Raw genomic sequence first — 25,003 nt, 5'->3', positions numbered from 1 at the left:
AGAAAATCCCTCCTGGCTGGGGCCACTGCAGGGCCTGGGGGGACCGATTCGTGGGGGAGTGGATTAGAAATTTTGGATGGAGGCCACAAGTGACAGCAGGAGAACAAAACCCTGTGCAGTCACCGGTCCCTGATTAGAGGGGAGGACCTGCAGCCCGGGAAAACTGCTTTTGGGTTGCAAAGCTTTCACGCAAGGAGCCCCCAGAGAAGGCTCCGTGCCCCGGCTTGGGAAGGAGGCGGCAGCCCCAGGAACTGCTACCACCAACGGGTGAGTCAGGGCGGTGTCTGCTGACACTTGTCACCCAGGGGACACCAGGAAGGGAGACGCTGAAATCTGTGACTCACGGAAGGCGCCTGTGCTTCGCCGCCACAGCCCCGCTCCCCTTCCCACCCTACCCGACCCAGCCCCGGGACAGGTCTGATGGAGGAGGTGGGAAGCCAGAGCCCAGCAGCGAGCCACCCTGTTGCCAATCCCCTTTGCGAGGAGCCCTGACGGGTTGGGGTCCCCCAACACCTTTTAGAGCAGGAGCCAGAGGAGCAGGTCCCAGCAGACCCCCCCACCCCGATGCCAGAGGCCCCCTCGCTGCACAAACACCCGTGTGTGGAGACCCCACCCTACGAGGAAAAACCACCCTTGGGGTGAAGGCAGCACCCTGGGGGGACTGTGGCTAGCACCTGCCCGATGGGGACAGTGCCAGGCTCGACCGAGGACAGCCAGTGCTGTGGCACGGAGAGGGGCAGCAGCACCCAGGGGCGGGATCATCTGCTCCAGCCACTGCCCGCAACGAGCTGCCGTGTTTCAGAGTGGGGCAGGAGGTCTGGGAGGACTCCCCAGACAGGCTCTGCTGTGCCAACCACCTCCTCTGGTCACGCCAAGGGAGAGCACACGGGCACATGCCTCCTGCCCGTGCCGGGTGGGAGCTGCACCCCATCCCCGCGGGATAACGAGAAAAGGGATAACGAGCACAGGGACAGGCACCAAGTTCTGCACAGTGCTGGCTACTGCAACACGGAGCGGGGACACACATGCAGCGGTGCCCCGTCTCATGCCCACGGGTCCAGTGAAGCTCCAGGGCTTTGGCCGGGCAGTGCCAGCTCAGGAGGGGTGTGCAGGCAGAGAGGGGCTCGGGGTCAAGTCCGAGTCAGCCCCAGCTCTCCCCAAAAGACCTTCCAGAGGGAAAAAGCCCCACACTACACGTGCTAAGGTGTAGCTGGAGTTCCTCGGACTGCATGTCTTCCACTAAACTCCAGCTGGGACATCCCACCCTGCAAACACAACCTGAGCTCGCCTGCGGTGCCCTGTGCTCCTCCTAAAAATCCCAGCTTGTAGGAAATCACCTTTTCTTTGCTCTCTGGGCTCAACAGGACGGGGTTTGGGACAGGCAACAAAGCTCATCTCGGGAGCAAGAGGGTGAGGCAGGGATACACTGGGGGCACAAGAAACAGCAACACCAACCCGGCCCTGGAGGCAGCACTCGGGATGGAAGGGCAGCCCTTTGCCTCCCCGGAGCAAGAGCTGCCGGGCCAAGGCAGAGCCTTTCGGGTTCGCTTCCCCCCACTCCCCTCTCCTCCCACCCTCAAAGGAGCACGCTCCCAGTTTGGCAGGGCCAAACACATTGTTTTGCGACCTGCACTTGGTATTTCCACCGGGACTCCCCCCCCTTCTCTAATGACATCCCGATATTGTCTCCCCTTCCCGGTCCCACTCACAGCTGGGAAACACGCTAATCCCCAGCTTACGGCACTAATAATAACCCACAAGTTTTCACAGCCACGTCCCCCATCCCACACAGCCACCGCGGGCCGCATCCTGCCAGCCCCAGGTAAACCCTCAGTGCCATAAGCAGAGGGTCTCTCTGCCCTGTACCCCCTTTTAATGCCAAAGAAGGGGTGCACTGCCGTGCAGAAGCCTGCCACGCCATGAGCCCCAGCTTTCAGGGGGCCCCAAAAGGCCAGCCCAGACCACGGGCGGGAGAGGCGACATCTCTCCACTAAAGCCTCCCAGAAGTGACCTGGCACCCACAGACAAGCGTCACTGCCACCACTCAAACCTGTGATGCTCAGAAGCACCCAACCAGGTTTTAAACTCCCACAGCTGCTCGAGAAGCCTTATAGATCAGGGGGAGACCCACCTGCATCCCCCCACCCCCAGCAGCGATCCCCTTTGGGGACATGCTGCCCATCCCTTGGCGAGATGCTGACACCCAGCAAACAAGCCCAGCCACCTCTCCAGGCGTGCTCCTCAGCGCTCTCCAACCTTTACACTCTCCTTCACCCACACCCCATGCAGCCCTGCCGTTAGTGCTGTAAATCATTAAACGGGAAAAGCTGGCACTGACCTGCGGGGCAGCAGCTGGGCTGCAGAGAGGAGCCCCCCCTATGCCCCTCCTCACCCCTGCATGCATCCCACCTCCGCTCCATCCTCCCGGGGGATGCAGGGCTCTGGGGGAACCCCCAGGGAAGATGCTTCTCTTTTGCCTCCTTTTCTATCTTAAACAATCATTTTATTAAGATGCAGGGAGCCACCTCCCACGCGGCTTGCAACGGATGCCCGATGCAGCGGGACCACGCTCTGAGCTCAGCCACAAGACCGTTATTTGAGCCACCATCTCGAACCTTGCCCGGCTCTGGCTGGACCCAGGCAGGTGGTCCCACCTTGCAGACCACAGGATGGCCACCTACCTTCAACTGGCGACGTCTTCAACCTCTTGCAGACATTCTGCACGCCGCCATAGGAGTCATTGAGCCGGGCGACCGCCTCGGCGCTCCTCAGCTCCATGAGGTTCCTGAGCTCCACCATGGAGCAACCAAAGTCCCCCTCATGGTTGCCTTCGGCAACCGAGTTCCCGGGGTGGTGGTCAGCCACGTTGTTCGTCATCTTGCCGGCGCAGTGGCTCCTGCAGCACCCTCCCTCAAGGGTCCGGCGGGGGGATGCTCGGCACGGCCCCTTCCCTGGGGGCTGCCCGGGTGAAGCAGGTGCCTCTAACCGAGCCCAACTTCTCCAGATAAAGGTGTAAACAGGATGTGCATGTTACCGCGGAGGCGACCTTAGCAACGACCAGCGTGCATCTCCCGCAGAAGGAGGAGGGCTCCCTGGATACCACAGCAACTGGAGCTGCAAAAACAAGGATGGGAAACAAAAATATCGGCATTAGGAGGCCTACTAATAAATTCACGCGCCCCACGGGATGGGCGAGCGGGAGCACTGGTACCCAAGGGTGGGTCACCCACCAGAAATATCATGGTTTGGAGGTGCCGGCTCGCTCACCCGACCCCAGAGTTCAGCATCATTTGACCAAAAATCCTGGATGAGCTGGAGTTGACCTCGGAGGGAGCTCAGACAGGCTCAGCACAGGCCAAGGCGTTTCACGAGCCCTCGGCCACGCCGCGGGGAAAACCAGCAACAGCAGGGCCAGGCAGGAAGGGCGCCCAGGTGGTTCTTCACTCAACCCCCAGCTGCCCGGCCCAGAAAAACTCTCCCATTCAGTTTGGTTTAAAAATACATCTTGGCAGTGGAAAACAGCTGCTTCCTCCTGCCGTCCCGGGGCGGGAGCGCTGGCTTGCTGCACTGCCAACAGGTAAGCAGAAGCATCCCACCGAGCTAGCTGGCACAATGGAAGGGAGCTCACAGCACCCAGCAGACTTTTAATCAGCAGAGACACTCAGTAAGAACCAGAGAAGCTACTAAAATCTGCACATTTCTCTAAAATAAAGAGGCTTTTGCATTAATGACCCTTTCAGACTGTCTCAGGAAACTTTCTGTATCCTGCTTGCAAGCTCTCGCGTTGTTCCCTCGAAGGCAACGAGCGGGCTCTCAGCCTTGGCTCTCAAAGCCCCAAACTGGTGCCAGCCAGGTTACACCCCAGCCCTGCCCGCGAGGGCAGGCGAACCCCAAAACCGGGGGGATGCAGCCAGGCAGGGGCCATGGGCACCCTGCAGGTCCTGCCTTTTCCCAGGGTTTGGAATCTGGGGTCCCCCACTAGCATCCCGGGCAGATAGGACAGGTGCTGGGGACAGCTAGGGACATGGAGGGAGCAGCATGGGCCAGAGAGAAAGGGCTTTCTCTCACCCAAGGCACCCTCCAGCTCTGCTCCCAGGCTCAGATGCCAGCAGCAATGCTCCCAGACACCTCTCCAGAGCTACAGAGGAGAAGAGCCTGCAAAGGAGGCTCTTGATGGGGAGAAAATACTGTCCTAGAGCTATATAAATGAGTAACAAAAGGGTAATGGCCACTAAGGCAGCATCAGCACCGAGAGAGGTCCAGAGTGGCAGAGCAAGTGGCCAGACAAGAATGGGAGGAAGGAGGGAAAACACCACTAGACATGGGATGCACCAGCCCCCACAAACCCAACAGACAGGCACCAGAGCATTAGGGGTCTGTCCCAGCACCACCCCGCAGCAAACAACCCCGATTCCAGCCCCGGTCACCCCAGCTGTGCAACCTCTGGGGCAGCAAGACCCTGAAAAAGTAAACCTCTCCCTGCACAGCTGACCCAGGGCCTGGCCCCTGTGAGCAGCTCCCCCCCTCCCCACCGCCAGCGACACCCAGGGCAGCTCTCGGCATTATCAGGAGGCAACAGGCACCAACTGAACCTCAGGGACAGCAGCGATGCCACCACCACGGGAGGGTCCTGTCCACCAGCTGCAGGCAGCAAAGGGATGGGGAGCACAGGGACATGCTCCCCCCACAGCACTGCAGCCTCTGGGGCACCCAAACTTGCACCCTCTGGGCAGAGTGTTGCTGATACCCCATAAAGCACCAGCTAGGGCACCAGTATCCTTGCCCCAGCATCCTTGCTCATGCCCAGCCTGGTCACCCCACGGCTCCTCACGGAGCTGAGCTCATCCATCATTTAAAGGCGTGAAGGCTGCCAGCAGCGGGAGGCAGGAGACGGCAGGTCCAATTAAGCAGACTCCTGCTGATCAAGAGAAAAAAAGATAATTCCCCCCACCTCAACACACTAATTTTTTCCTCTTTCATAGCAAATAACATCTTCTAAGGAGAGCTCAGAGATTAAGAGAAAGGCATTTAATTAATAGTGTAACGGCCTAGTCCTTAATTACCCCTGAAGGAGCCCATGGGGCAGCGATCATCACCAGCCCGTGCCCAGCCGTGTGGCTCCTTCCCTCCAGCAGCGCCAGCCCCGGGGACTCGCTTTGCCAAAAGGAGGGACCGTGGTGGGAGAAGGCTCCTGCCATCTGCTCTGAGCACCCTCCTCCAGCCCCAGGTTGGGGTCAGAGACCCATTCCTGGCCAGTCTCTGCCCCACGCCGCCGGCACCGGACGGGCTCCCGTGCTCCTTGGCCGTGCTGGGAAGGATCCGTCCCAGGCGAGTGGGGAGCTGCACTCAGGCTTCCTTAGCCGCCAACGCTCTGACAAGCTCCTAATGACTCCGGCAGCATTCAGCGGGCCGGCCCTAACTCTAATTAACTCATTACCAGAGCCCCCCAGCACTGGAGAGGAAGAAGTGCTTCCCAAGGGTCCCCTTGGTACACAGGGTGAGAAAATACAGCCCAGGTGGGAGAGCCTGAGCAGGATCCTGACTGCCCTGACCTGTGTGGGAACGGGACCCCCCGAGCCACCAGCAGTGCTGCGTCACCTCCCCAACAGCATCCCCGAGCAGGACAAGGGTAGCTGCAGACACGGAGGAGTTTGGGGGTGGCAGAGGTGAAGGACACGGACCCTCTCGACCCGTGGGCCGGGGTGTGAGATGGGGGAAGGAGCACACACGTTCTGGGAAGGAGAGAGCGGCTGACGAGGAGCGGTGAAGCCGATGTGGTGCTGCAGACAAACCTGCCCAGAATAATAAACGGCTGCATTACACCTCCGTCCTGGCTGGGGAGAGCGGCCGCAGCCCTCTGCGTGTGCCCACCCCAGACAGCGGAGTGGCTGCTGGCACAAGGGAACGGACCCGCTGGCTTTTTTTTTTTTTAAGCCTAGAGGAAAGTGGGCTGCTCAGAGAGGGAAAAGAAAAAGAATAAATCAGCTGGACATGTCACATGTGGACACCTTCAGCCAAGCCATGAGCAGTCTCGCCGCGACGCCGGTGGCACAGCCCACGGCACCAGCAACCCGGCACACACCAGCCTGCGGCTGCTGCCTGAGCAGCGACGGCTGAGCTGCTGGGCAAGAGCACAAACCCTCCCTGCTCAGCTCACCGGGCAAGCGCACAAACCCTCCCTGCTCAGCTCACCAGGCAAGAGCACAAACCCTCCCTGCTCAGCTCAGTGCGCCCAGGCTGGGCCCCGGCAGGCAGACGTGGCCACGGTGCCGTCCATCGTGACAAATGACCAGAGATGGAGCAAGCCCCGACCAAGCTCAGGTGGTTTTGTTTTTTGTTTTACCCATGAAGGAGATGGAAATCCACAACCTAGCACAGCTTCCCCCACATCTCGCTCCAGCCTGGACATCTCCCACCATCCAGGGCAGAAAGCACCACACCGCGGAAGAGCAACACCAGCCGCCATCTCCCCTGCCCGGAGCCACAAACCCCATTGGGATGGCAGGATCGGGCCCACTGAGCAAACCTCAGGCTATTTCCCCTGAAATTTTGTCACCTTCCCCAAGCACCTGCCTGGCTGCATTGGTACAGAGGCCGCTACATCCCAGCCCCACACGCTGCTCCTGGGCTGTCCTGCCCCTTGGGCAGCCCCCCCGGGGTTCATTTCCTTTCCCACTTCGGGGTTGGGGTGTTGGAAACACTCGGCTGCTGGAGGTTGCCATGGCAAACTCAATGTAAAGCTGTCAAGGATGCTGTTTACGTTGCCAAGTGGGGAAAAAAAAAAAAAAGAAAAAAAAACCCAACACACCAACCCCCCCAAAATTACCCTTCTTGGCCTGGGTTTAAGATTTTTCATTCTAGAAATTAAAAGCTGAGCTCCATCCCCAGTGCAGAGGCCGTGCTGAGCCCCGGAGCGCAGCCACACGGACAGACGGAGGCTCCAGACGGACGCACGGGCTCCAAAAGCCAAAGCAGCCACTTAAAGCAGAAAATTGGGCCTGAAGCACCATCCACTTGCTGAGATCTGTCCCTGTGGAGACCGTGCAGCTCTCCCAGCTCCATCCCACTGCACGGACCCCACCGCCGGCTGCTGGGAGCTGTGGTCCCACATGGGAGCGATGCTCTAATGGGAGAGGGAGCTGGAAAGAATGCATCTGCTGAGAAAAATCACCGGGAGTGACATGTTAAGCTCTGGAGGGTGTTCTGGGAGAGAAGGAACCCCGCTGGGCAGCCCCTCTCAGCGGGGAAGGCGCAAACGTGCCCGGAGACACTGGGGAGCACACGAGGTTCCCTGCACTGGGACCTTTGCACAACACACCCTGCCCGGTTTCAACAGAGACAAGAGCCTTGGGCAGACGCTGCTCTTGCCAGGTAGGGGGACGGGGGGGACTCAGGGAGGGTGCAAGTCCCCAGCCCAGCGCCTGCCAGGGCTGAGCCGGGTCCATCTCCCACGGTGGTGGCACAATCAGGGCAAAGTGACATGCCCAGGGCAACGTGGAACAGGAGGTGTTCCCCAGGTCACGACAACTCTGCTGCTTGGTGGATTTTGAACGACAACACGAGGCCCACCCCCCCTCCAGCCTACCCCCATGTCCTCCACCTCTCACCCTGCACTGCAGCAGAGCCCCCACCTCTCCCCATGAAGCCGGGGGGGGGGGGGGTGCCACAGCACCCAGGGCTGGGGATCGGGGCCCCTCCCTTGCACACTCACCAAATCGCAATGTGCAGATGGCAACGGGCTCACTTGCCTCTTCCCAGCAACACCCATGACAAGCCTTCCCCGCTCACCGGCCACAGTTTAACCCCTCCCGCACCAGCTGGCCGCTGCGCCCCGAGAGGGGGGCACCCGCAGGGGACACCCATCAAGCTACCGGGTGTTATCGCCTTGGCGGGCGAGAGATGGGTGGAAGGAGCCAAGACGGTGACTCAGTGGCAAACCACACGCTCCCGAGGGCCAGGGCTGGTTCCTGAGGGAGGATTTTGACCCTCGGGACCAAGCGCTTCCCCCAGCGCTCGCTCGCAGCCCCGGGAGGAGGCGCAGGATCGCAGCCGTTACAGCGGGCAGCGAAGGTCACGGTGTGGGACCTTCACCCTCACCCCGAAAAGGGGCCGTGCCCCAAGCAGGGGAGGGTGGCAGAAGCAAGGCAGGGAGGATAAGGCCAGCCCGAAACACCCTGGACAGGAACAAGCTCCACTCACAGCATCCTGCGCTGGCCCCGGTGCAGCGAGCGAGCAGGATCTGTCCCTCTTCCCCCAGTACCGCCAGCATCCATCTCTCCCTGCTCCTTCCCCCGGGCTCTGGGTGCCGAGACCTGTCATTGTCCCTCACCGGGGCTCCCCTGAGCAGGCACCCACGTCGCCCACGGGATATTACCTCCTCGCCAGCACCTCCTTCCACCGCAGCATCCGCTTCCTTCGCCGGAGCGTGCTGCCTCGGGATGGGCGGCACAGCATCCTCCCCAGGGGAGGGGACGGTGGCACTTCCTTCCCCTGTGGGCCCCCCACCCAGTACCTACCAGTGGGAAACCCCCAGCAACACTCACTCCACAGCTGCTGCACCCCAGGGTGCTGCAGATGGGGACATGTAAACACAAGAGCCAAAATCCTGGGTGGGGGAGACCCCGATAACTGCAAGATCCTCTCACTTCCCTTGCAGCACAGAGGGGGAGGAAGCTCCCAGCCTTCATCTTGCAAGAGTGGGGGGATTAAACACGCCCCTCCAGGGCACCGCAGCTGGAAAAAAAGTCAACAAACCACCCAGGAAGTGCTGGGGCCTCACACAGCCCCGGCAGAGCTCAGCAACACCGCGCCGGGAGAAACCGAGTCACGGCGCAGAAGCGACTCGGGCCACAGGGCAGGGCTGACGCTGCAGCCCGGGAACACCAGCTCCCGCGGAAGTTTGCCGCAGGGTCAGACGGAGCTCAGGGCTTCTCCTTCACTAACCCACCAGCAGCACCCCAGGACAGGCAGCACCCCAGGAAAGGCAGCACCTTCTCCTCCCGCATCGCCGCGGGGGGAAGCCGCCAGCGCAGCGGCCGCTCTGCGACGCAGCGAGTTAAAATTCCCAAACTCCCACGCGGTGCCGACTCCTACGCACCTCACCGTCTGCGAGCTGGGACGCCGGAGGTGACGCGAGGGTGGGGGACACACACACACAAAAATCACCCGGTTACCGTAGACAACATGTAACGCTGTCACACGCGGCGGCTGGCTCAGTGACACGCTGTCAGAGGCGCAGGAAGGAGCCGCTGGCCCCGAGATGTCACCACCACCAGCCCCAGCTCCCCGCCCTCCCCTGCCACCGGAGCGTGGATTGCACCAGCCCCCAAGCCCGTAGTATTTCTCCCGCTCCCCTCTGCCACGTTTCCCCGCTGCCGGGAGCGGGGCGAGTGCTCGCTCGGGTGCCAAGAGTGCGGCGAGCGTGCACGGTGTGCTCACACCACACGCGCTGGGGGCTGCCACGTGAAAGGGCACGAGTTGGCATGCCCACCCCCAAATAAGTTGTGTGTCCCCTCCCTCACTCCCTGGGTTTGCACGCTTGTCCTCACAGTGCCCAAACACCATCACTGCCCATGGATGGGGAATAAACCAGAGCATCACCACCGCGCCCCGAGCAGCGTGACACCATGGCACCATCCTCCTCCTCCTCACCCACCAGGCTGTGGGGACCGAAAGGAAGGACCCCAGCTCTGCACCACGAACAGAGGGGCCAAGGTCACGCAGAAAGCACAAAGGAAAGGCAGGCAGAGGTAACCTTCTTCAAAAAGTGCATCTCTCTTTGCAGGCCACTCTGCAGGGAACGCGAGCAGCTGCCATCAGCCCACTAATTACAGCTGCCTTGGCTCAGTTTTTGCTAGGATTTTGCCTCCTCTTAACGAAGGTAGGAAAACCATTGGGTTTTTTTGCACGCCCAAGGCAGCAATTAGCTATTGCGAAAGGCGGGGAAGAGGCTGGAGGCAGGAGAGCACCGGGCGTGCTGCGGAGGCGTGGAACAAGCGCGGATGCAGCGATCCATGACGTGGCTCCCCAAAACCTGCTGCCCCGAGCCCACTGCTAGCCCAGGGGCCAGGGCAGCCCCCAACTCCCGCCGCCCGAGCCCCGTTGTGACGCATTCATGTGCAAAAGCCACCGGCGCAGCTGCCAGAGCCTTGGTGGCCAGGGGGCTCAGGAATCTGCCCTCGCCCCCGGGCTTCCCCATGCCACAGGGTGCAGCGGCCCAGGAATTTCAGGGGGGGTGGAAAGAAAAGAAAAAGGAGGGAGTCTCCAGGCGAGCTGTCAAGGGGAATGTTTCCATCTAAGGCCTTGGTATTTCTCTGCCGGCGCCTGCACTAAATCACCCCAGCTCCTCTCATTATTCTTTTGTGCTTTACAAGGTAGCACAGCCGGTGGAGGAATGCAGAAGTATGCAGAAAGCAAACCCCAGCCTCTTCTGCACCAGCAAATACCTGCAGCCCTCAAGCCTTCAGCCTCCGGAGGGGCACAGCATCCCCTCCTGCCGCCAAGGCCGCTGGTGCGTGCAGAGCCCCCGGGGGCTGCCAGACCTGGGGGGGCTGCGCCAGACCCCGGCATGAGGCTTCACCTACCCCTTCTCCATCCCACCCAGCACCGGGAAACAAGTTCCTCCCACCCCAGCCCGGGAGCCGGGTGGGCACCAGGCACTTGCCTCCAGGTGATGAGGGCATCCGCCAGCACACATCGGGCAACTCTTCACTCCAGCTCTTTTTCTTCCCTCTTCAGCTGAACATTTTGCAATGCCGTGGTGGGGAGATGCCCGGGGCAGACAGCTCTCACCAGGCTGCTCCCCACAGCCTCTCCACTCGCAGGGGTTAACCTCTCCTCCTGCACTTCAGTCCCACCACAGACTCGGTCCTGGGCTTGTCTTAGCGCTGGTTTACAGCCTAGAGCAACGGAGTCTAAAGCAACGCAGGGAAACGGTTTGGATTTGGGTGACTTTGGGGAGCAGGACTGGGCGATAGAAATAAGGCAGCAAACTGGGGGCTCCATCTCTCAAACTCCTCTGGCAGCACCACCACCCCGTCCCAGGACGTACGTCGAGCAACGGTCCCATCCCAGCCCTGCGCTCAGACCCTCCCAGTTCACGCCGTGCCTGGATGCCCGCTGGTCTCGGCACCCCACTGCGGAAGGGAGAGGACACCCAGAGATCCCACCGGGGCGGATGGGCAGCTGGGGGGCCCATCCCCAGGCAGATGCTCCGTCCCCACTCAGCCTCGCCTGGCTCCCACCCAGCACGCGGGTACTGAGGCTCTCCCAGCTCCCTGCGGAGCAGAAATGCTGATGCAGAGTGTGGCTGGGAGCAGTTGTCTGTGCTGGCCCGGCGGCTGGAGGAGAGGGCACGGACCATGAGGACGGGATTAAAACCAAAAACTCGTGCAGAAAGCAAGATGGGGGGGGAGCTGAGAGCTCTGCCTCAAGGGACGGGTGCTCTCTGCTCCAAAGACCTCACGAGTGGTTCCTGGGGCAGAGGCGCAGCTGGAGGACACTGGCACTTTGGCAGGAGCTGAGCCCAACCCAGCTCGCCCGCAGCCCTCGCTGCCAGCCCAGCACGGTGCCACTCGGGGGAGAGGCAGGGATGCTCCAGGCAGCCCAACCATTCAGCCAGTGGGGCAGCCCACGAGCACAGGGTGCAGATGCTCTCCGATGGGAACAGGACTTGGCTCCCCACACATCCCTCCACCTTATGCAGATGGGGAAACTGAGGCAGCAACACACCTGAGCACAGCATCAACCCTCTCCCAGCCCCCGAGCAGGGAGGAGATCCCAGCAGTCCTGACTCCCACCTTTCTATTCAGGAAGCAAAGGAACAGCTTAGCTTAAAATAAAGTAAAAACCAGCAGGCAAGAACCAACCTACAGAGCACAAAGGAGTCCCACAAGCAAAACAACACCCAGAGAACGAGAGAGCTATCGGCCAGGACATACGGGTGCAGCCATGATATTTTTAGCTGTATTACACAGGGACAGGGGATTCCTACCCTGAAGATCCCCAGGGGCTTAAAATAGGTCCCGTCACTTCCTCCCAGCAGCGGCTGGGAGAAGCATCTGCTTCTTCTGAAAGCCAGGAGAGGCTGAGCCCCTGGGTCTCAGGGAGCTGTGGGGCACCCCGAGAGCAGGGAGACATCTGGGTGAGCACAGCACTAACCTCCTCCACTGGGGCACCGCAATGAGCTGCTCCCTCCTGCCTCACTCCGTGAAGAGAAAAGCCCGTGCAAAAAACAAAATGGCAGCGATAATAAAAAAAAAAAAAAACAACAAAAAAACACCCCTCTTGTTCACAGCAAGGGAAACTGAGGCAGGGGAAGCAGAGCTTGTTTGACACCACAGGGTATGTCAGTGGCTTGCTGGGTTGCACGGCCTGCCCGGTGAGCAGGGGGTCCCCTAAAGAAGGGGTGCACTGTTGGGGAACCCCAGCAAGTCCACCCACCCCGCAGCAGCCCCCTGGAGTGGGCTGGGACAGCAGGAGGGATGACCCAGTGCTCAGATCCTGACCCCAAGGCTGGCAGCAGCCCTGGGGGCAGAAACACCCCTCCTGCCACCCTCACCGTGCGGACAAGGGGATGGGTGCCCTGGGGTCCAGCACCCACAGCCCTTGACTGTCTCAGCTCGGAGGGCTCCTCCTCAGATCCCGTCCTGGCCGGCCGGTGTGTTGGGCACCCAGTAAACCCCTCCAGTCCCAGCTAGTACATATCCCTCACGCCAGACCACGCCGGTGGCAAATCCATATTTTTCCATTTAGAAGTCCAAGCAGAGAGGGGATTTTCCAGGCAAAGGAGGAGAGTAAAGCAACAAGGCAAGGAGGTCCTGTGAGCCCCCTCCCTGCCCCAAAGGGTTAAAAAAATACAGCCGGCAAAAGTGTGTCTGCGATAGGAAAAACACACGCGCTCCCAGGGAGAGCGCACGGCTGCTCCCGTTTCCCTTCCCGACATGCCCCGCTCCTGGGAAAGTGTAGGCTGTTTTCCATATATAACTGCAAACTGTTCCATGCAGTAAGAAGTCTAATTAAAGGGAGGGAGGGAGAGAGAGCGGGAGAGACGCCGAAGACCGAAAGGCAATATTTATACGAGGGAAGAAAGCTTGCATCCCGGGCACCAAATTAGACCCTTGCAGAGCAAAGCCCGTGATATCATCGGGAGATCAAATCTGGGCAGAGCAGCAGCTTTGCAGAAGAGGCAAATCAGAGTCTGGAAAATATGTACCAATAAATAAGAGGAGAGAGCCAGATGGGCCAGGAGAGCACGGGGAGGGGCAGGGGAAGGAAAAGCTAATCGGAGCCAGTTGCTGGGCTGAGGCTGAGCTGCGGGAGGGTGCACATAGAGCCCCAGCCCCCCGCGAGCCTCCTGGGGTCCCTGCTCCCCGTCCCCCAAGAGTCCTGCTGCTGGAGAACCAGTTATTGAAGTAAAGAGCAGGAATCTGCTTGAGAAATAAATATGAAAGTAAAGCTGGACACGCCAGAGCAGGGCTGGGGGATGTGAAATGTCAGGGAGGAGAGTGACACGCTGGCACAACGCGGGAGCTGCCGAGGCAGTGGGGAGAGGCTGCAGGCGAAGGGGCACCCATCCCAGGCACCCACCCGTGCAGCACCCAGTCCTCCCCCCGCTTAGACACACCAGCCCTGGGCTCCCCCAGCCACACGTGGCTGCGTCCCACCACCCCGATGCTTTGGGGGAACCCCCTTCCTCAGCACCCCCAACCCAGCCGGGGCAGGAGGGGTGAAGGTGTTGGGGCCACACTGGGCTGGACGGGGGAAAATACGCACCTGATCTGCTCTTCAAAGCCTCTTTGTCAGAGCTGCACTTCCCACAAGCGCCAGCCACAGCCCCAAGGTAATCCACAGCCAGCTAACACATTCCCAGCGTCATTAGGTCCTCAGCCTACCCTAGGTGTCAATGCATTTTAAAACCGTTAACGTACTTGCGCCGACATATTCCAAAATCGCCCTACCTAGGCTGAGCCCTGGCCAGAGGCTGGCTGAGTGCCCAGGGCTCGCTGCATCGCTCAGTGCTGACACCACCCTCCCCGCCATCCGCAGGGGTGCAACGTGCTCCGCTCCCAGCAGGGCTTGGGGACCATCCCCTGCTCACCCCAAACCCGGACCTGAGCCGGCGCTGCCGCCCCGATGAGTCGAGGGAGCCCCGGTGTGCTGGGCATCACCACTGCTGCCACCGCCCCGGCCCCACCTCCACACACACCCCCCCACACCCATGCGCCCGGGGTGCCCAGCACCGTCCTGACCTGCCATCCTGTTTATGCAGCGTCTGGAACCCCACGCGCTCCCTCCCTCTGCGCTTCGGGCAACGCCCCAGAGGCTCCCAGCTGCACCAGTAACCCAGAGAAACTGGGATCTCCCTTTCCTCAAGTGCCAGCATGAAGCCACTTGGGGAGGCTCCCACCTCCCACATCCCTCCAGGTGGGATGCCAACCCCCACCCCAGGCTTTGCCACCACACTCATCCTTTGTGCCCATCAATCGCACCTCACAGAGCTGGGGGAAGGCAGCCTGCAGGATATCCCCCTCCCAAAAAAAAAAAAAAACAAACCCTGCAATGATGCCAAGGGGCCCAAGCTTGGGTTGAGCTTTACTCCAAGCAGAGACACGACAAGATGCGCTGGGGACGAGGACACGTGGCACAGGGGGGGCCTGGCAGCCCCACCACAGCCAGCAAACCCCCCCGCTAGCACAGAGCCAGCCCCAAAGCCCTGCGGCCTCTGCCCAGCCTCCAAGCAAGAGGAACACGCCAGCCCCGCATGGCACGGCCCCGGGGTCACCCGAGGTGACTGCCGGCCACCAGCCACTTCGTACTGGCTGGACCTGGAGGCGCAGGAGCTGTGGGAGGCTTTATAACAGTCCCTGCCTACCACCGGCATTTATACAGGTGGGTATCTAAGCACCAGCGCTAATCTGGGGATAATAGCAGCTTTAGCAGCAATAGGGCAGAGATTACTGCCGCAATCCGGGTGTTAGGGGCGTTTCGCTGGCAGTAAGCAGCGCAGCAGGCAGGCAGACGGAGCAAGACGATCCACGGGGAATAAAGCGAGCGGCCGGCATCTCAACCCAGCTCCTGGCAGCTCCCCAGTGACACCCGAGCCCAGTGCTGGGCTGGTACTGGGCTACGGGAGGCAGACGGACTGCCTGCCATGATCCTGCTTGCTGCCCGGCCGGGAGAACACAGGGGTTTTGTGTGGACAGGATTCCCCCTCCTCTTCCTCCTGCCCCAGGCGTCGTAGCCAGGATCGCTGGGCACGCTGTAATCCCCTCCGCTCCCACGGCTCTGGCTCCTCTTCTCTGCCCCCACATCTCCCCGGCTGCCCCACGCACACGGATGGTCCTTCCTCATCCTCTCCCTCAGCCTTCGGCACCACCCTCCGACCCCAGGCAGGGTCAGGGCAGGTGTTTTTGCTCTCCGCATAACAAGAACAGCCAGAATGCAAAAAACAAGCCTCGCTGCCACAGAAGTCTGCTTGGTTTGGGGTCCCCCAGCACCATTCGGGGTCCCCCAACACCACCTGAGCTTGTTCTGCCCAGGGAGCACCTGGATCCCACGCAGCCTCTGGAGGGGAGGCAGCCAGGCAAGGTCCTGGAGCGAGGAGGCTGAGATTTGGGGAAGCTCCTCCTCTCTCCGCCTGCTTTTCTGGGTCCCTTCTTGGCGATGCTCTACCCAAACCCATCACCTCGAGCGGGGACGGAGCTCAGCGAGGTCTCAGGGGCTGAGAAGCAATGAGGCCAGTCTGCACAGGCAGCTGCATCCGGGGGAGCAGGAGGAGGAAGGGAGGATCTCTCATTGTCCTTTCCAAAGGGAAAAGGGACAGTCCTCTAAATGGAAGTGCCAGGCAGGGCGGGAAACACCTCCAGCCTCCTCGCTCCAGGCTGCATCTGCCCATGGAGAGCGGAGGACACCTGCACGCAGCACCAGTCCCCCCGGTGCTGCAGAAGCACCATCTGCAACATCTTGCAAGGATTTGATGCATTTCACGTTCAACTGCAGGAGCGAGAAGATCCCCCGGCTGCTGCCCTGCAGAGAAACACCCAGATGCTGCGGGGAAGGAGAGGAGGAAGAAGGGCCATTCCTGCCCCGGGTAAAGGCAAGGTGGGATGCCCGAAGATGGTGCTCAGCAAGGTGAGACCAGGTGCGCAGGAGATGAGCGCGGCTGCAGATGGTAGGCACGGATGGGGAGAGATGGGAAGAGGGGGAAAACAACGCCAAGAAGGAAAGCAATGAATGGAAGGAGCTGAAAGGCAGCAGGTCAGGAGTTAGCACAGCAGAATTCAGCGGTGGATACAGAGCTGGAGCACGCTGCGGAAGGATTCTGGCTCACCAGAACCTGGCCTGTGGCTGCACCCAGGGGATGAGCATCTGCTGGGTACCAGGGCAGCCTCCTCTCCATCGCCCCTGGCTGAGCCTCCCCCCAAAACAGGCACCTACAGAGCAACATCTCAGCACCCTGACTCATGGCTCCAGCCTCCTCCCCCAGCAGGCAAAGCAGCCGTCTCCTCCGGGAGCCGCAATCGTCTGCGTTTGGCACCCAGCACACGCCGAGTAATTCAAGCCGCCCCTGGGAAGAGCAGCCCCGTGGATTTAATACTCCGCAGAGCAGACGGGCGTTTGCAAGGCCGGCTCCCAGGGACGCAGCGTATCCCTGGGGATGCTGAAGCAGGTAGCGGGATGAGGTTATACAGCTGGTTTTTCCTCCATGGGGAGGTGAACGGGTCTTGGCTGCTTGCTTTCTCCTTCCCCCAGGAGATCTCCTGCTCACTCAGGAAACACCCTCAGGTGCCCCGCAGCTCTCCGAGGAGGAAACACTGCCCAGACAGAGTCAGCTGGTTTGGTCCTTCCCTTTGTTTTTGGACAGTCCGTTCGGGGTCAGCTTTAAGAGCAGTTCGTCACATGGGAAATAACACCACTTCAGGCCTCCTCCCTCGAATAAACCTCAAAAGACATCATTTAGGCGAGCTTAATTTGGACGACTAAAAATAGCCGGCACTAGTCACACTGGAAAATGCAGGCTGTGGAGCTTCACACTTTTACAGCTCGAGCCAGGACACGGGGGTTTCTGGCTACAGGAGGAGTGTGTCCCCCCCCGTCGCAGCTCCACAGACGCGTCCCTGGGTGATGAGCACAGCCCTGCTCCCACGGGGGAACGGGTGGGCACAGCGAGACCCTTCAGGGCCCCATTCCTGGCTCCACCAGCGCCCTGCACTGCTGCTCCAATGAAAGTTTTGGGTCGCCACACTTTCCTAAGGAGGATGCTGTGACTCACAGCCACGTCTGCACCAGGACACCCAGGAAAGATCAGCCGCACTTTCAGCTTCTCCACAGCCAAGCCAAGTTTCTGGACCTGGCTCCCTGCGGCTGATTCGCCCCCACTTCCCCCAGCATCCCCAGGCAAACGCAGTCAGGCCTCTCTGGCAGCTCTGCCCGCACACGGGATAAATCCCCTGCACTGAGTAATGCGTAGGGGCGGGTTGTTATTACAGCTTTCCTCCTGTTCTGTAGCAGCGGGGCTGTCACAAGCGATGAGACCCTCGCGAGGCACCATTCAAGCCTTGCTACAGCCTGGCAGCCCATCGCACCGGCAGCTCGGGCTCCTCCACCACCACCACCAGCCCGGCATCACCAAACAGCCTCCTCTGGCAGCGCCGCAAATCCAGCCTGCCCTCATTTCCCTGCAATCCCCTTCCTTGCACCAATCTCTCCATGCTCTAGAGGCAGGAATAATATTTAACTCAGGTTCACGCTGGAGCACGAGCTCCCTCCCAGCCTGGGTCACCCCCAGGCTGTCTCCATCACAGAGGCCACACTGGATCCGTGCTCACAGCCACGTGCCCACGGGAGAGCCCAGCGCCGGCAGAAAGCCCCTCTGGAGCGGGTGGCACCGGGCGGGGAAGCTCGGCACCACGGCACTGCCAGCTGCAGCGATACGGCACGGTTTCGTATGCGGCCGGCGCACGGGACCAACGGGCTGAGCTCTGAGCTTCACACAGCAAACAAGACACCCTGCCCTGAATTTCACAGCCAGCAGATCACGCCCGGAACCATCCTCCCTCCCTTGGGGTACGGCCTGAAGAGCCGACAAGAAGGTGGGGGCTTCAGCCCTGGCAGAAAGGAGATGAGACGGGAAGATGCTCGAGGACCGAGCCATCTTCTCACTCGTCCTCGTGTCCCTTTGCTGCTTGCAGCAGCAACAGCCTGCGAGATGGCACAAGCAAGAAAGCAGCTTCCCCGTTCTCTAGTTAAAAAGCATCCATGCAGCCCGAGATCTGCCTGCAGCAGCCAAGTGCTCGAGCAACCTGGAGTTACTTTTAAGTAGCTGGTGAGAAGGTGGGAAGAGAGATGAAGAGCTGGAGCGCGGCGATGCCACGGCACTAAGCCTCTGGGAGGGATGAAGCAGAGAGAGACGAAGCATCAGCATTTCTGAGCAGGAACAAAGGGCGAGAAGAGAAAAGCTGAGGGCACGCCATGGGGCTGGCGGGGGAGATTGGCACCTCCCAGGCAAGCAAAGGGGTGGAGAAGGGACAGTAAAGCTCTCGCTGCCGCAGCAGGGTCCTTAATTAGCATCTTGGGAAACCGTGCTGAAAATCAGACACCTTCTGTCCGAAATCTGAGCCCGGACCTGAAAATCTGATCACTGGATCTGATGCTCAAAGAGCAAAGGTCACGCCAAGTGCCCGGCAGGCCCCGCAACCACGGTGCAGGGCTGAGCTCCCCCCCGGTCCCCTCCGGCCTGGCTTCACCCCCAGCCCGCTCAGCGGGAGCAGAGGCAGCAGCACCGTGAGGGCCAGCAGCTTATTTTTAGCCCGGGGAAAGCAGGAACCCATGAGCAACCCTCCCAGCTCTTGCCCTTGGCATGGGGCTCGCTGCTTTTACTGCTGCCACTGCTGAAGCGAGTGCCTCAGGCCTCAGCCCAGCCTGCCACCCCCCCAGGCTCTGCAGCGCTGGATTCGGCCCCCGGCTGGCATCACCAACCAGCCCAATCCCTCCCCCTGCACAAATCCTTCCTCTGCCCAGGGAGGAGGAGGATGATGCTGGGATCAGCCCAGGAGCTGGCGGTTGCCGCGGCCCCATGGCAGACGGATCCAGCTTATTTACGGCTCCTTAACGGACCGCGGCGAGTGAGGCAGGGCTGACCTTTCCGTGCCCGAGACAAAAAGGAGATGTCAGCAGCGGCGGCGGTGAAAGACTCGCAGGATCGGCGGTGCAGAGCCCTCCCCTGCCAGCCGGGACGGAGCAGGAGGCCAGACCCACGCAGGGGGCTCGGGAGCGGGCAGCCGGCCGCGGCCACGGGAAGCGAAGCGCGCTGGGATCCCAGCCTGGGAAAAGGAGGGATCGGATTCCTCCCTCCCCGTCCCCGCCGGACAAACTCTTCCGGGTAGGGACTCCTACGCGCTGTGCTCTGCCCAGGCACACCAGCAGTTCGCTGCTCCCCGCCAGACCCCAGCTGCTTTATCGGGGCAAAATATGGGGATATGGCATAAAATAAAAAAAGGGGCGGATGGAGACTTGGCCCCAGCACCCCAGCAGCGTTCGGCTCCTTTGGCTGTCGGCGCCTCGGCTCAGCCCAGCTGCCGACTCATCCCTGCCATGGAAGCGTAGAAGCAAAAGTTTCCCCGTCAGCATAAAACACGGACAACTGGCCAAACCTTCGACTTGGCTTCTGCCGCCCTGGCACGGAGTCCCCGCAGCGAGGACCCACCGTGTCCCAGCTCGGGTGCCCGCAATGGGCAGGGGGATGCAGGGGTCTGGCCCCCTCCCTGCGTTAGGGGAGCGGTGTGTCCCCACGGGCTCACCACGGCCCCCCGTGCTGCGGGGAGGGAAGGGTTTGCCCAGACCAAGAGCTCTCCTGAGCCAGCCCTTGGCACTGCCAGCCAGGATGATCCTTCCCATGCCCCTTCCCTTGTTCCAAAGCGAGTCAGCCACAGGATTTTGGCAGAGGACCTGGTGGCACAGCCGCACAGTGCCCCCTCCCCAGCCTGCCCCCCCTCTCCCCAGTCTGTACAGTGTCTAGGACTGGATGCCACAATGCAGAATCCCAGTGAGCCAGCCCAGGAGCACGCAGCATCCCACCTCACGCCCACGCCAGGGTCCCCACGTCCCTCTCCATCTGCCCGGGCAGCCACAGCCTGTCCTCGCTTGCGAGAGCGGGGCCAGCCCCTCGCTTCGCGGCCGAGGGGGTGAGGACAGAGGGATGCTCCTGGCCAGGACTCCCATGGCCCCGATTCCTGACCTCCCAGGGACACGTTGCTGTGCATCAGCTTCCCACGGGTAAATCCGAGACCCCTCCCAGAAGCTCACAAATGCAGGAGAACACTGAACTCATCTGTTACTCACAGAGAGCTCTCCCAGGATCTAAGTTGCTTAATTAGTGCTTTAAAAGAGTCACCATCCAGGTGGGTGACACACCAGCGGGTTGTCATATGCTCCGCACGTCTCAAGCATTTGCTTTCTTCCTTTCTCTATCCAGAGTTAGCTTGCGCTTTTTTTTTTCCTTTTCTTTTTCTAATGAACAAATAGAGGGGCAGGTTTTATAAGTCCATGGAAACTCTATTATCCCTCTGCATTAAAGCCAAAAGCAACTAATTAAAACATCAAAGTCAGATGTTTCATTAGTTTGGCCTCAGAAAGTACTGGCAAGAGGTGGCAGCGAATGTGGCTCCCACAACTGGCTGCATTGAGGGACCCCAAGGCTGGATCCGCACCCTAAGACACAGTCCCTGTCCCAGTGTCACTGGGAAAATCCAGTGGGGAGCTCTGGGCTGGCCACCACTGGACAGAGAGGGACAGGGGTGCAGCACCCTCTCTCCATCAAGGCTCCTTCCCCCAGGAACATCTCCATCACCACAGGACGGGTCCTTAATCCCTCCCAGGGACAGCACAAGGGTGAGAGAAGAGGTTCAAACTCCCAGATCACCCAGACCCATTTATTTCCTCTTCCTCACACTGGCTCTCTGCTTGTACGACAGAAGGGACATCGCTGCCTCCAGCCATCCCGACCAGGAGGGCTCCAGGCAGCCAACAGGCATCAGCCAGCATCCCTCACCCTGCCTGGACCTGCTCCCAGAAGTCCCCAGCGAGACACAGAAGTTGGGGAACACCAAGGAGGTGGCACCTCTTTACGCCGCAGCGGCCACCTCCCCATCTGAGGATCTGCATCCCATCGCCGTGGTCACACCGAGCATCGTCGCATCCCTCCCCACGCCTGGTCCCGACCGCAGCGAGCCCAGCTCCTCCATAACTCCACCCGGAGCAAAGCCGGGTCCCCACCCCAAGGCTTGCTGGGGGTTTAACCCAGGTTTTTCTCCAGCTCCCAGAGAGCAGCAGTGATTTGCCAAGCGCAGCACAGCCTTCCCGGCGGGGAGGGGCCCTGGGCAAGGAGGAAACTGGAGCAGCAGCCAGCCCTTCCCCGGGCCCTGCCGTGGGGAGCAGCGGATACGGGGAGCAGCAGCAAAAAGGCGTCGGGAGCGAGTCCCTGCTGCAGAGCTGCTGCTCAGCGCCGGGCTCCTTGTGTCCCCCAAACCCCCCGTGGGCTCCTTCCAGCGCTGCTGCAACAGGCGTGTGCGACCACTGCGGGCAAACTCCGCTCGTGGCCTAGCAGGGGGGCAAAAGAAAAAAAAAAAAAAAAAGGGAAGAAATAAAAAACAACCCAAGAGAGGAGCAAGGAGTGTGCAGGGAACCCGCAGCCCTTGTGAGGTGCAGGCAGGGAAGCAGCAGGCTCATCCCCCAGCGCAAGGCAGCCAGGGAAGGCCTGGGGGAAGAGGGGGAACTCCAGGCACAGCTCCACCCCGGCGCTTTCTACTGCAAAACAATAGCGGAGAGGAGCAGCAGTCCCTCCCTGCTCTTACTCACCCTGCCCGAGGACCTGTGTCACCCTACAGCTCACCCCTCCCTGCCCCATCCTCTGCCTGGGGGGGTGTTCCAGCACGGCAGGTCCCCACTCCAGGGGTTGGTGACACCCATGGCAAGAGAGATCCTCCACACACCGAGTGAGGACCCAGGGCAGCCAGCAGGCACCGGGAATTCCCTCCGTCACCATCTCAACCGAATTAAAAAAAAAAAAAAAAAAAGAAAAAACCCAACCCACCACTCAGCAACACCCTTTGCCCTCTCAAGCCTCTACCTGCAGCGCTGGCACCACCGCCCCAGCCAGCTCCTCTCCCTCGGGGAAGGTGCCAAAGGCCCTGCGGAGGATCCTGCGTGTCCCCTCGCCCGAGGCCACCCAGGGCAGCACCCACGGCCCCGCCAGGGGTGAGAGATGGCACCTGCACCCCAAGGCTCTGGGCAGCGGGAGGCGTGGGGAAGCTCTGGGTGCTCCGCTCGCACCGCGGCATCGTCCCGGCACAGGCGGGCACCCGGGGGTGCCTTGGCGTGAGGCACAAAACCCGAGTCAACTGCTCCGACCAGGCTTTGGGGACATCAAAGGGCACAGTGGGTTTGGGAGGCCTCCAAGACCACTCAGCTCCATCCATTCCACCCGGGAGACCCCCCCCCTCTGCTACTCAGGGACAGGGGGAAGGACGGGGCACCTGCAGCCACCCCTGACCCTGTCACCCAAGGCCAGGCCATCCCGAGGGGGGGGGGATGTCACCCGGGGGGGCCACCCGGAGGACACCGGTGGAGCCGGGCAGGGAACCCCTCGCCGCTGCGGGGTGGGGCCGGTGGAGCGTGGGGGCGTCTGCTTCTCTGGCTCATGATTAAATAATTTAGGTGCGTTTCAGTGCTCAAGGAAGCGAAAGATTGAGGGCACTGTCTGGAGCCAGGCAGAGTGCAGGCAGCCGGCACAAACCCTGCCTGCTGGAGCGGGCAACAGCAGAAGCATCGTGCCCGTTTTGGGGTGGTGGTGGGGGGTCCGAAAGGGTGCCCCCCCAGCCCCAGGACAGCTCTGGACACCCCGTGGGGAGCTCGGAACACTCACCTCCACCCCGGGTGGGTCCCGGCCAGGCTGCCCGTCCACGGGCAGAAACAGGCTGCACTGGTTTGAGATTTGCAATCCAAACCCCCACCCAACCTCAGGTCTCCAGAGATAAGAGCACAATAACCTATTGTCCCTCCTCCACTCCCTCCCCTCTCAGGATCTCGACTTGTCTCCGGCGAAACAGGGAGGGACCACCCAGTTCCACACCCCCCCACCCCGGGGGCTCGCCTGGACCCCGCGAGGGGACGATCCCAGCCCCTGCCCGCGGATGCTCGGCGCCTGCGGAGCCAGGGCGCAGGCAGGGCTGGGATGCAGAGGCAGGAGGCGGAAGAGGCTCCTGCCTGCTGGCCATGTGGGCCAGAGCCTGGCTGGCTTTATTTTTTATTTTTTTTTTTTTTCCGCCCCACTCCTCCTGTTTTCTGCTGTGGATTTGATCAGCTGGATTGGTGCAGGCAGAAGGGGAACGTGGGCAAACACCAGGCAGCCTTCCTCCCCCCACACACACCCCCTTAACGCTCTGCGATCCCACCCTCCATCCCACCCCCCCGGTCCGGATCCGGCCCCACGCACCCCCTGCCCGCCTTACCCCACTCCGGCCAGGGACCAGCACCCCCCATTTGCCCCACGGATGGGGAAAACCACCCCCGCAGCACCTTCCCCGCTCTGTCCTTCGACTGCCGCAAGGCGCTTCCCCCCCCACACACCCCCCCTTCCCCGCCTGCCTGCGCTGCCTCTGCCCTTCCCTCCGGCACCGGTGCCAAGCTGCAGCGTGGCCTGGGATGGATGGAAGCATCGCCCAGACGGAGCCCGACACACGGCGGTCGCATCCTGCCCGCCCCCCCCCCCGCTCCCTCCTCATCCTCCCTGCAGTGCCACAACACGCTGCCCCCCCTCCAACAACACGCGCGACCGGGAACCCCACGCCCCCCCCCCCCCCCCCCCAAGGGCAGGCAACAAGTTGCAGGATACAACCGGAGCGGGTTTCCACCCACCCTAGATGCCGGAGGGGGAGTAAGGGGGGGGGGGGGGCTGCACGGCTCGCAAAACCCCCCCCGCACAAAAACGAGAGAGAGCGTGGGCATCCCCCCCCCCCCCCCCCCCCCATCCCGCCCACCTCCGGGCACCCAGCCGGCTCCGCGCTGCAGCGGGGCCGGGTAACCCCGGGGGGGGGACACACACGCCACGCCAAGACGCTCCCCCCCCCCTTTCCCCATCCCACCTGCTGCACCCGGGTGCAGCACCCCAGTGCCCACAGCGCTGTGTACTGGGAGAGACTGGGGTGGGCGAAAACACCGCTCCCACCGCCCCACCCGCGGCTTTCACCCACCCGTACCCCCAGCACCGATAAAAAACGAGCCCCGAGAAGCACCCACGGGACCCCCCCACCCCACCCCACCCCACCCCACGTCGGTCCGTGTGTCCGTCCCCCCCCCTCCCCGCACTCACCGGTTCAGCCCCCACGGCGCCCGGTTGGCGGCGGAGCCCCCGCGGCTGGCCATGGGATGGGGAGGGGGGGTAAGGGGGGGCGGAGGAGCGGTCCCGGAGCTAACGGGAGAAAATGCTTGTCATGGCAACCCGTGCCGAGCCGAGCCGAGGAGGGCTCGCCCCAGCCCGCCGGGGGAGGGGCTCTCTTAAGGTGGCGGCCCGCCCCGTCGGCTGCTTAAGGGGGACGGGAGGCAGCGCGATGGGTTTGGGCCCCCCCCATCGGCAGCACTGGGCATGCACCCCCGGGTGGAGGGGGGATCCCCACCCCCCTGGCAGTACCGGTTCACCATCCCCAGTCAGCACGGGAACCCCTTGGGTAGTGTGCCCCCCCCGCAGCACCGTGTGTGCATCCCCAGGCAGCGCGGGGACACCGCCAGGCAGTGCGTGGACCCCCCCTCCCACCCCCGGCAGTACCGGGGGATGCACCCCCAGGCAGCACAGGGACCCCCCCTGGGTAGTGTGGGGACCCCCCCCCCCCTCTCCGGCAGCACCGTGTGTGCAACTCCGGGCAGTGGGGGGGATCCTCCACCCTCACCCCCCACCCCGGTATTACCGGTGTATACACCCCCAGGCAGTGTGAGGACCCCCCCAGCAGCA

General features: G+C 61.7%; 1 protein-coding gene across 5 annotated transcripts in view; it reads right to left on the bottom strand.

The window, feature by feature from the left end:
- ATP2B4 (ATPase plasma membrane Ca2+ transporting 4) overlaps positions 1–24,484 on the bottom strand; it is a 52,250-nt gene extending 27,766 nt beyond the window's left edge. For all 5 annotated transcript variants that reach the window (XM_074925703.1, XM_074925704.1, XM_074925705.1 and 2 more), the window contains exons 1-2: positions 24,368–24,484; positions 2,682–3,114 (exon numbers count right to left, since the gene is read on the bottom strand). In XM_074925703.1, coding sequence (XP_074781804.1) covers positions 2,682–2,877 — 196 coding nt within the window. In that variant the 5' untranslated portion in view covers positions 2,878–3,114; positions 24,368–24,484. The remainder of the gene's footprint in view (positions 1–2,681; positions 3,115–24,367) is intronic.
- Positions 24,485–25,003: the final 519 nt, after the last annotated feature.

The sequence above is a fragment of the Athene noctua genome, chromosome 23 (assembly GCF_965140245.1).
Source record: "Athene noctua chromosome 23, bAthNoc1.hap1.1, whole genome shotgun sequence".
NCBI lineage: Eukaryota > Metazoa > Chordata > Aves > Strigiformes > Strigidae > Athene > Athene noctua.
This window is presented reverse-complemented; position numbering and strand designations above follow the sequence as displayed.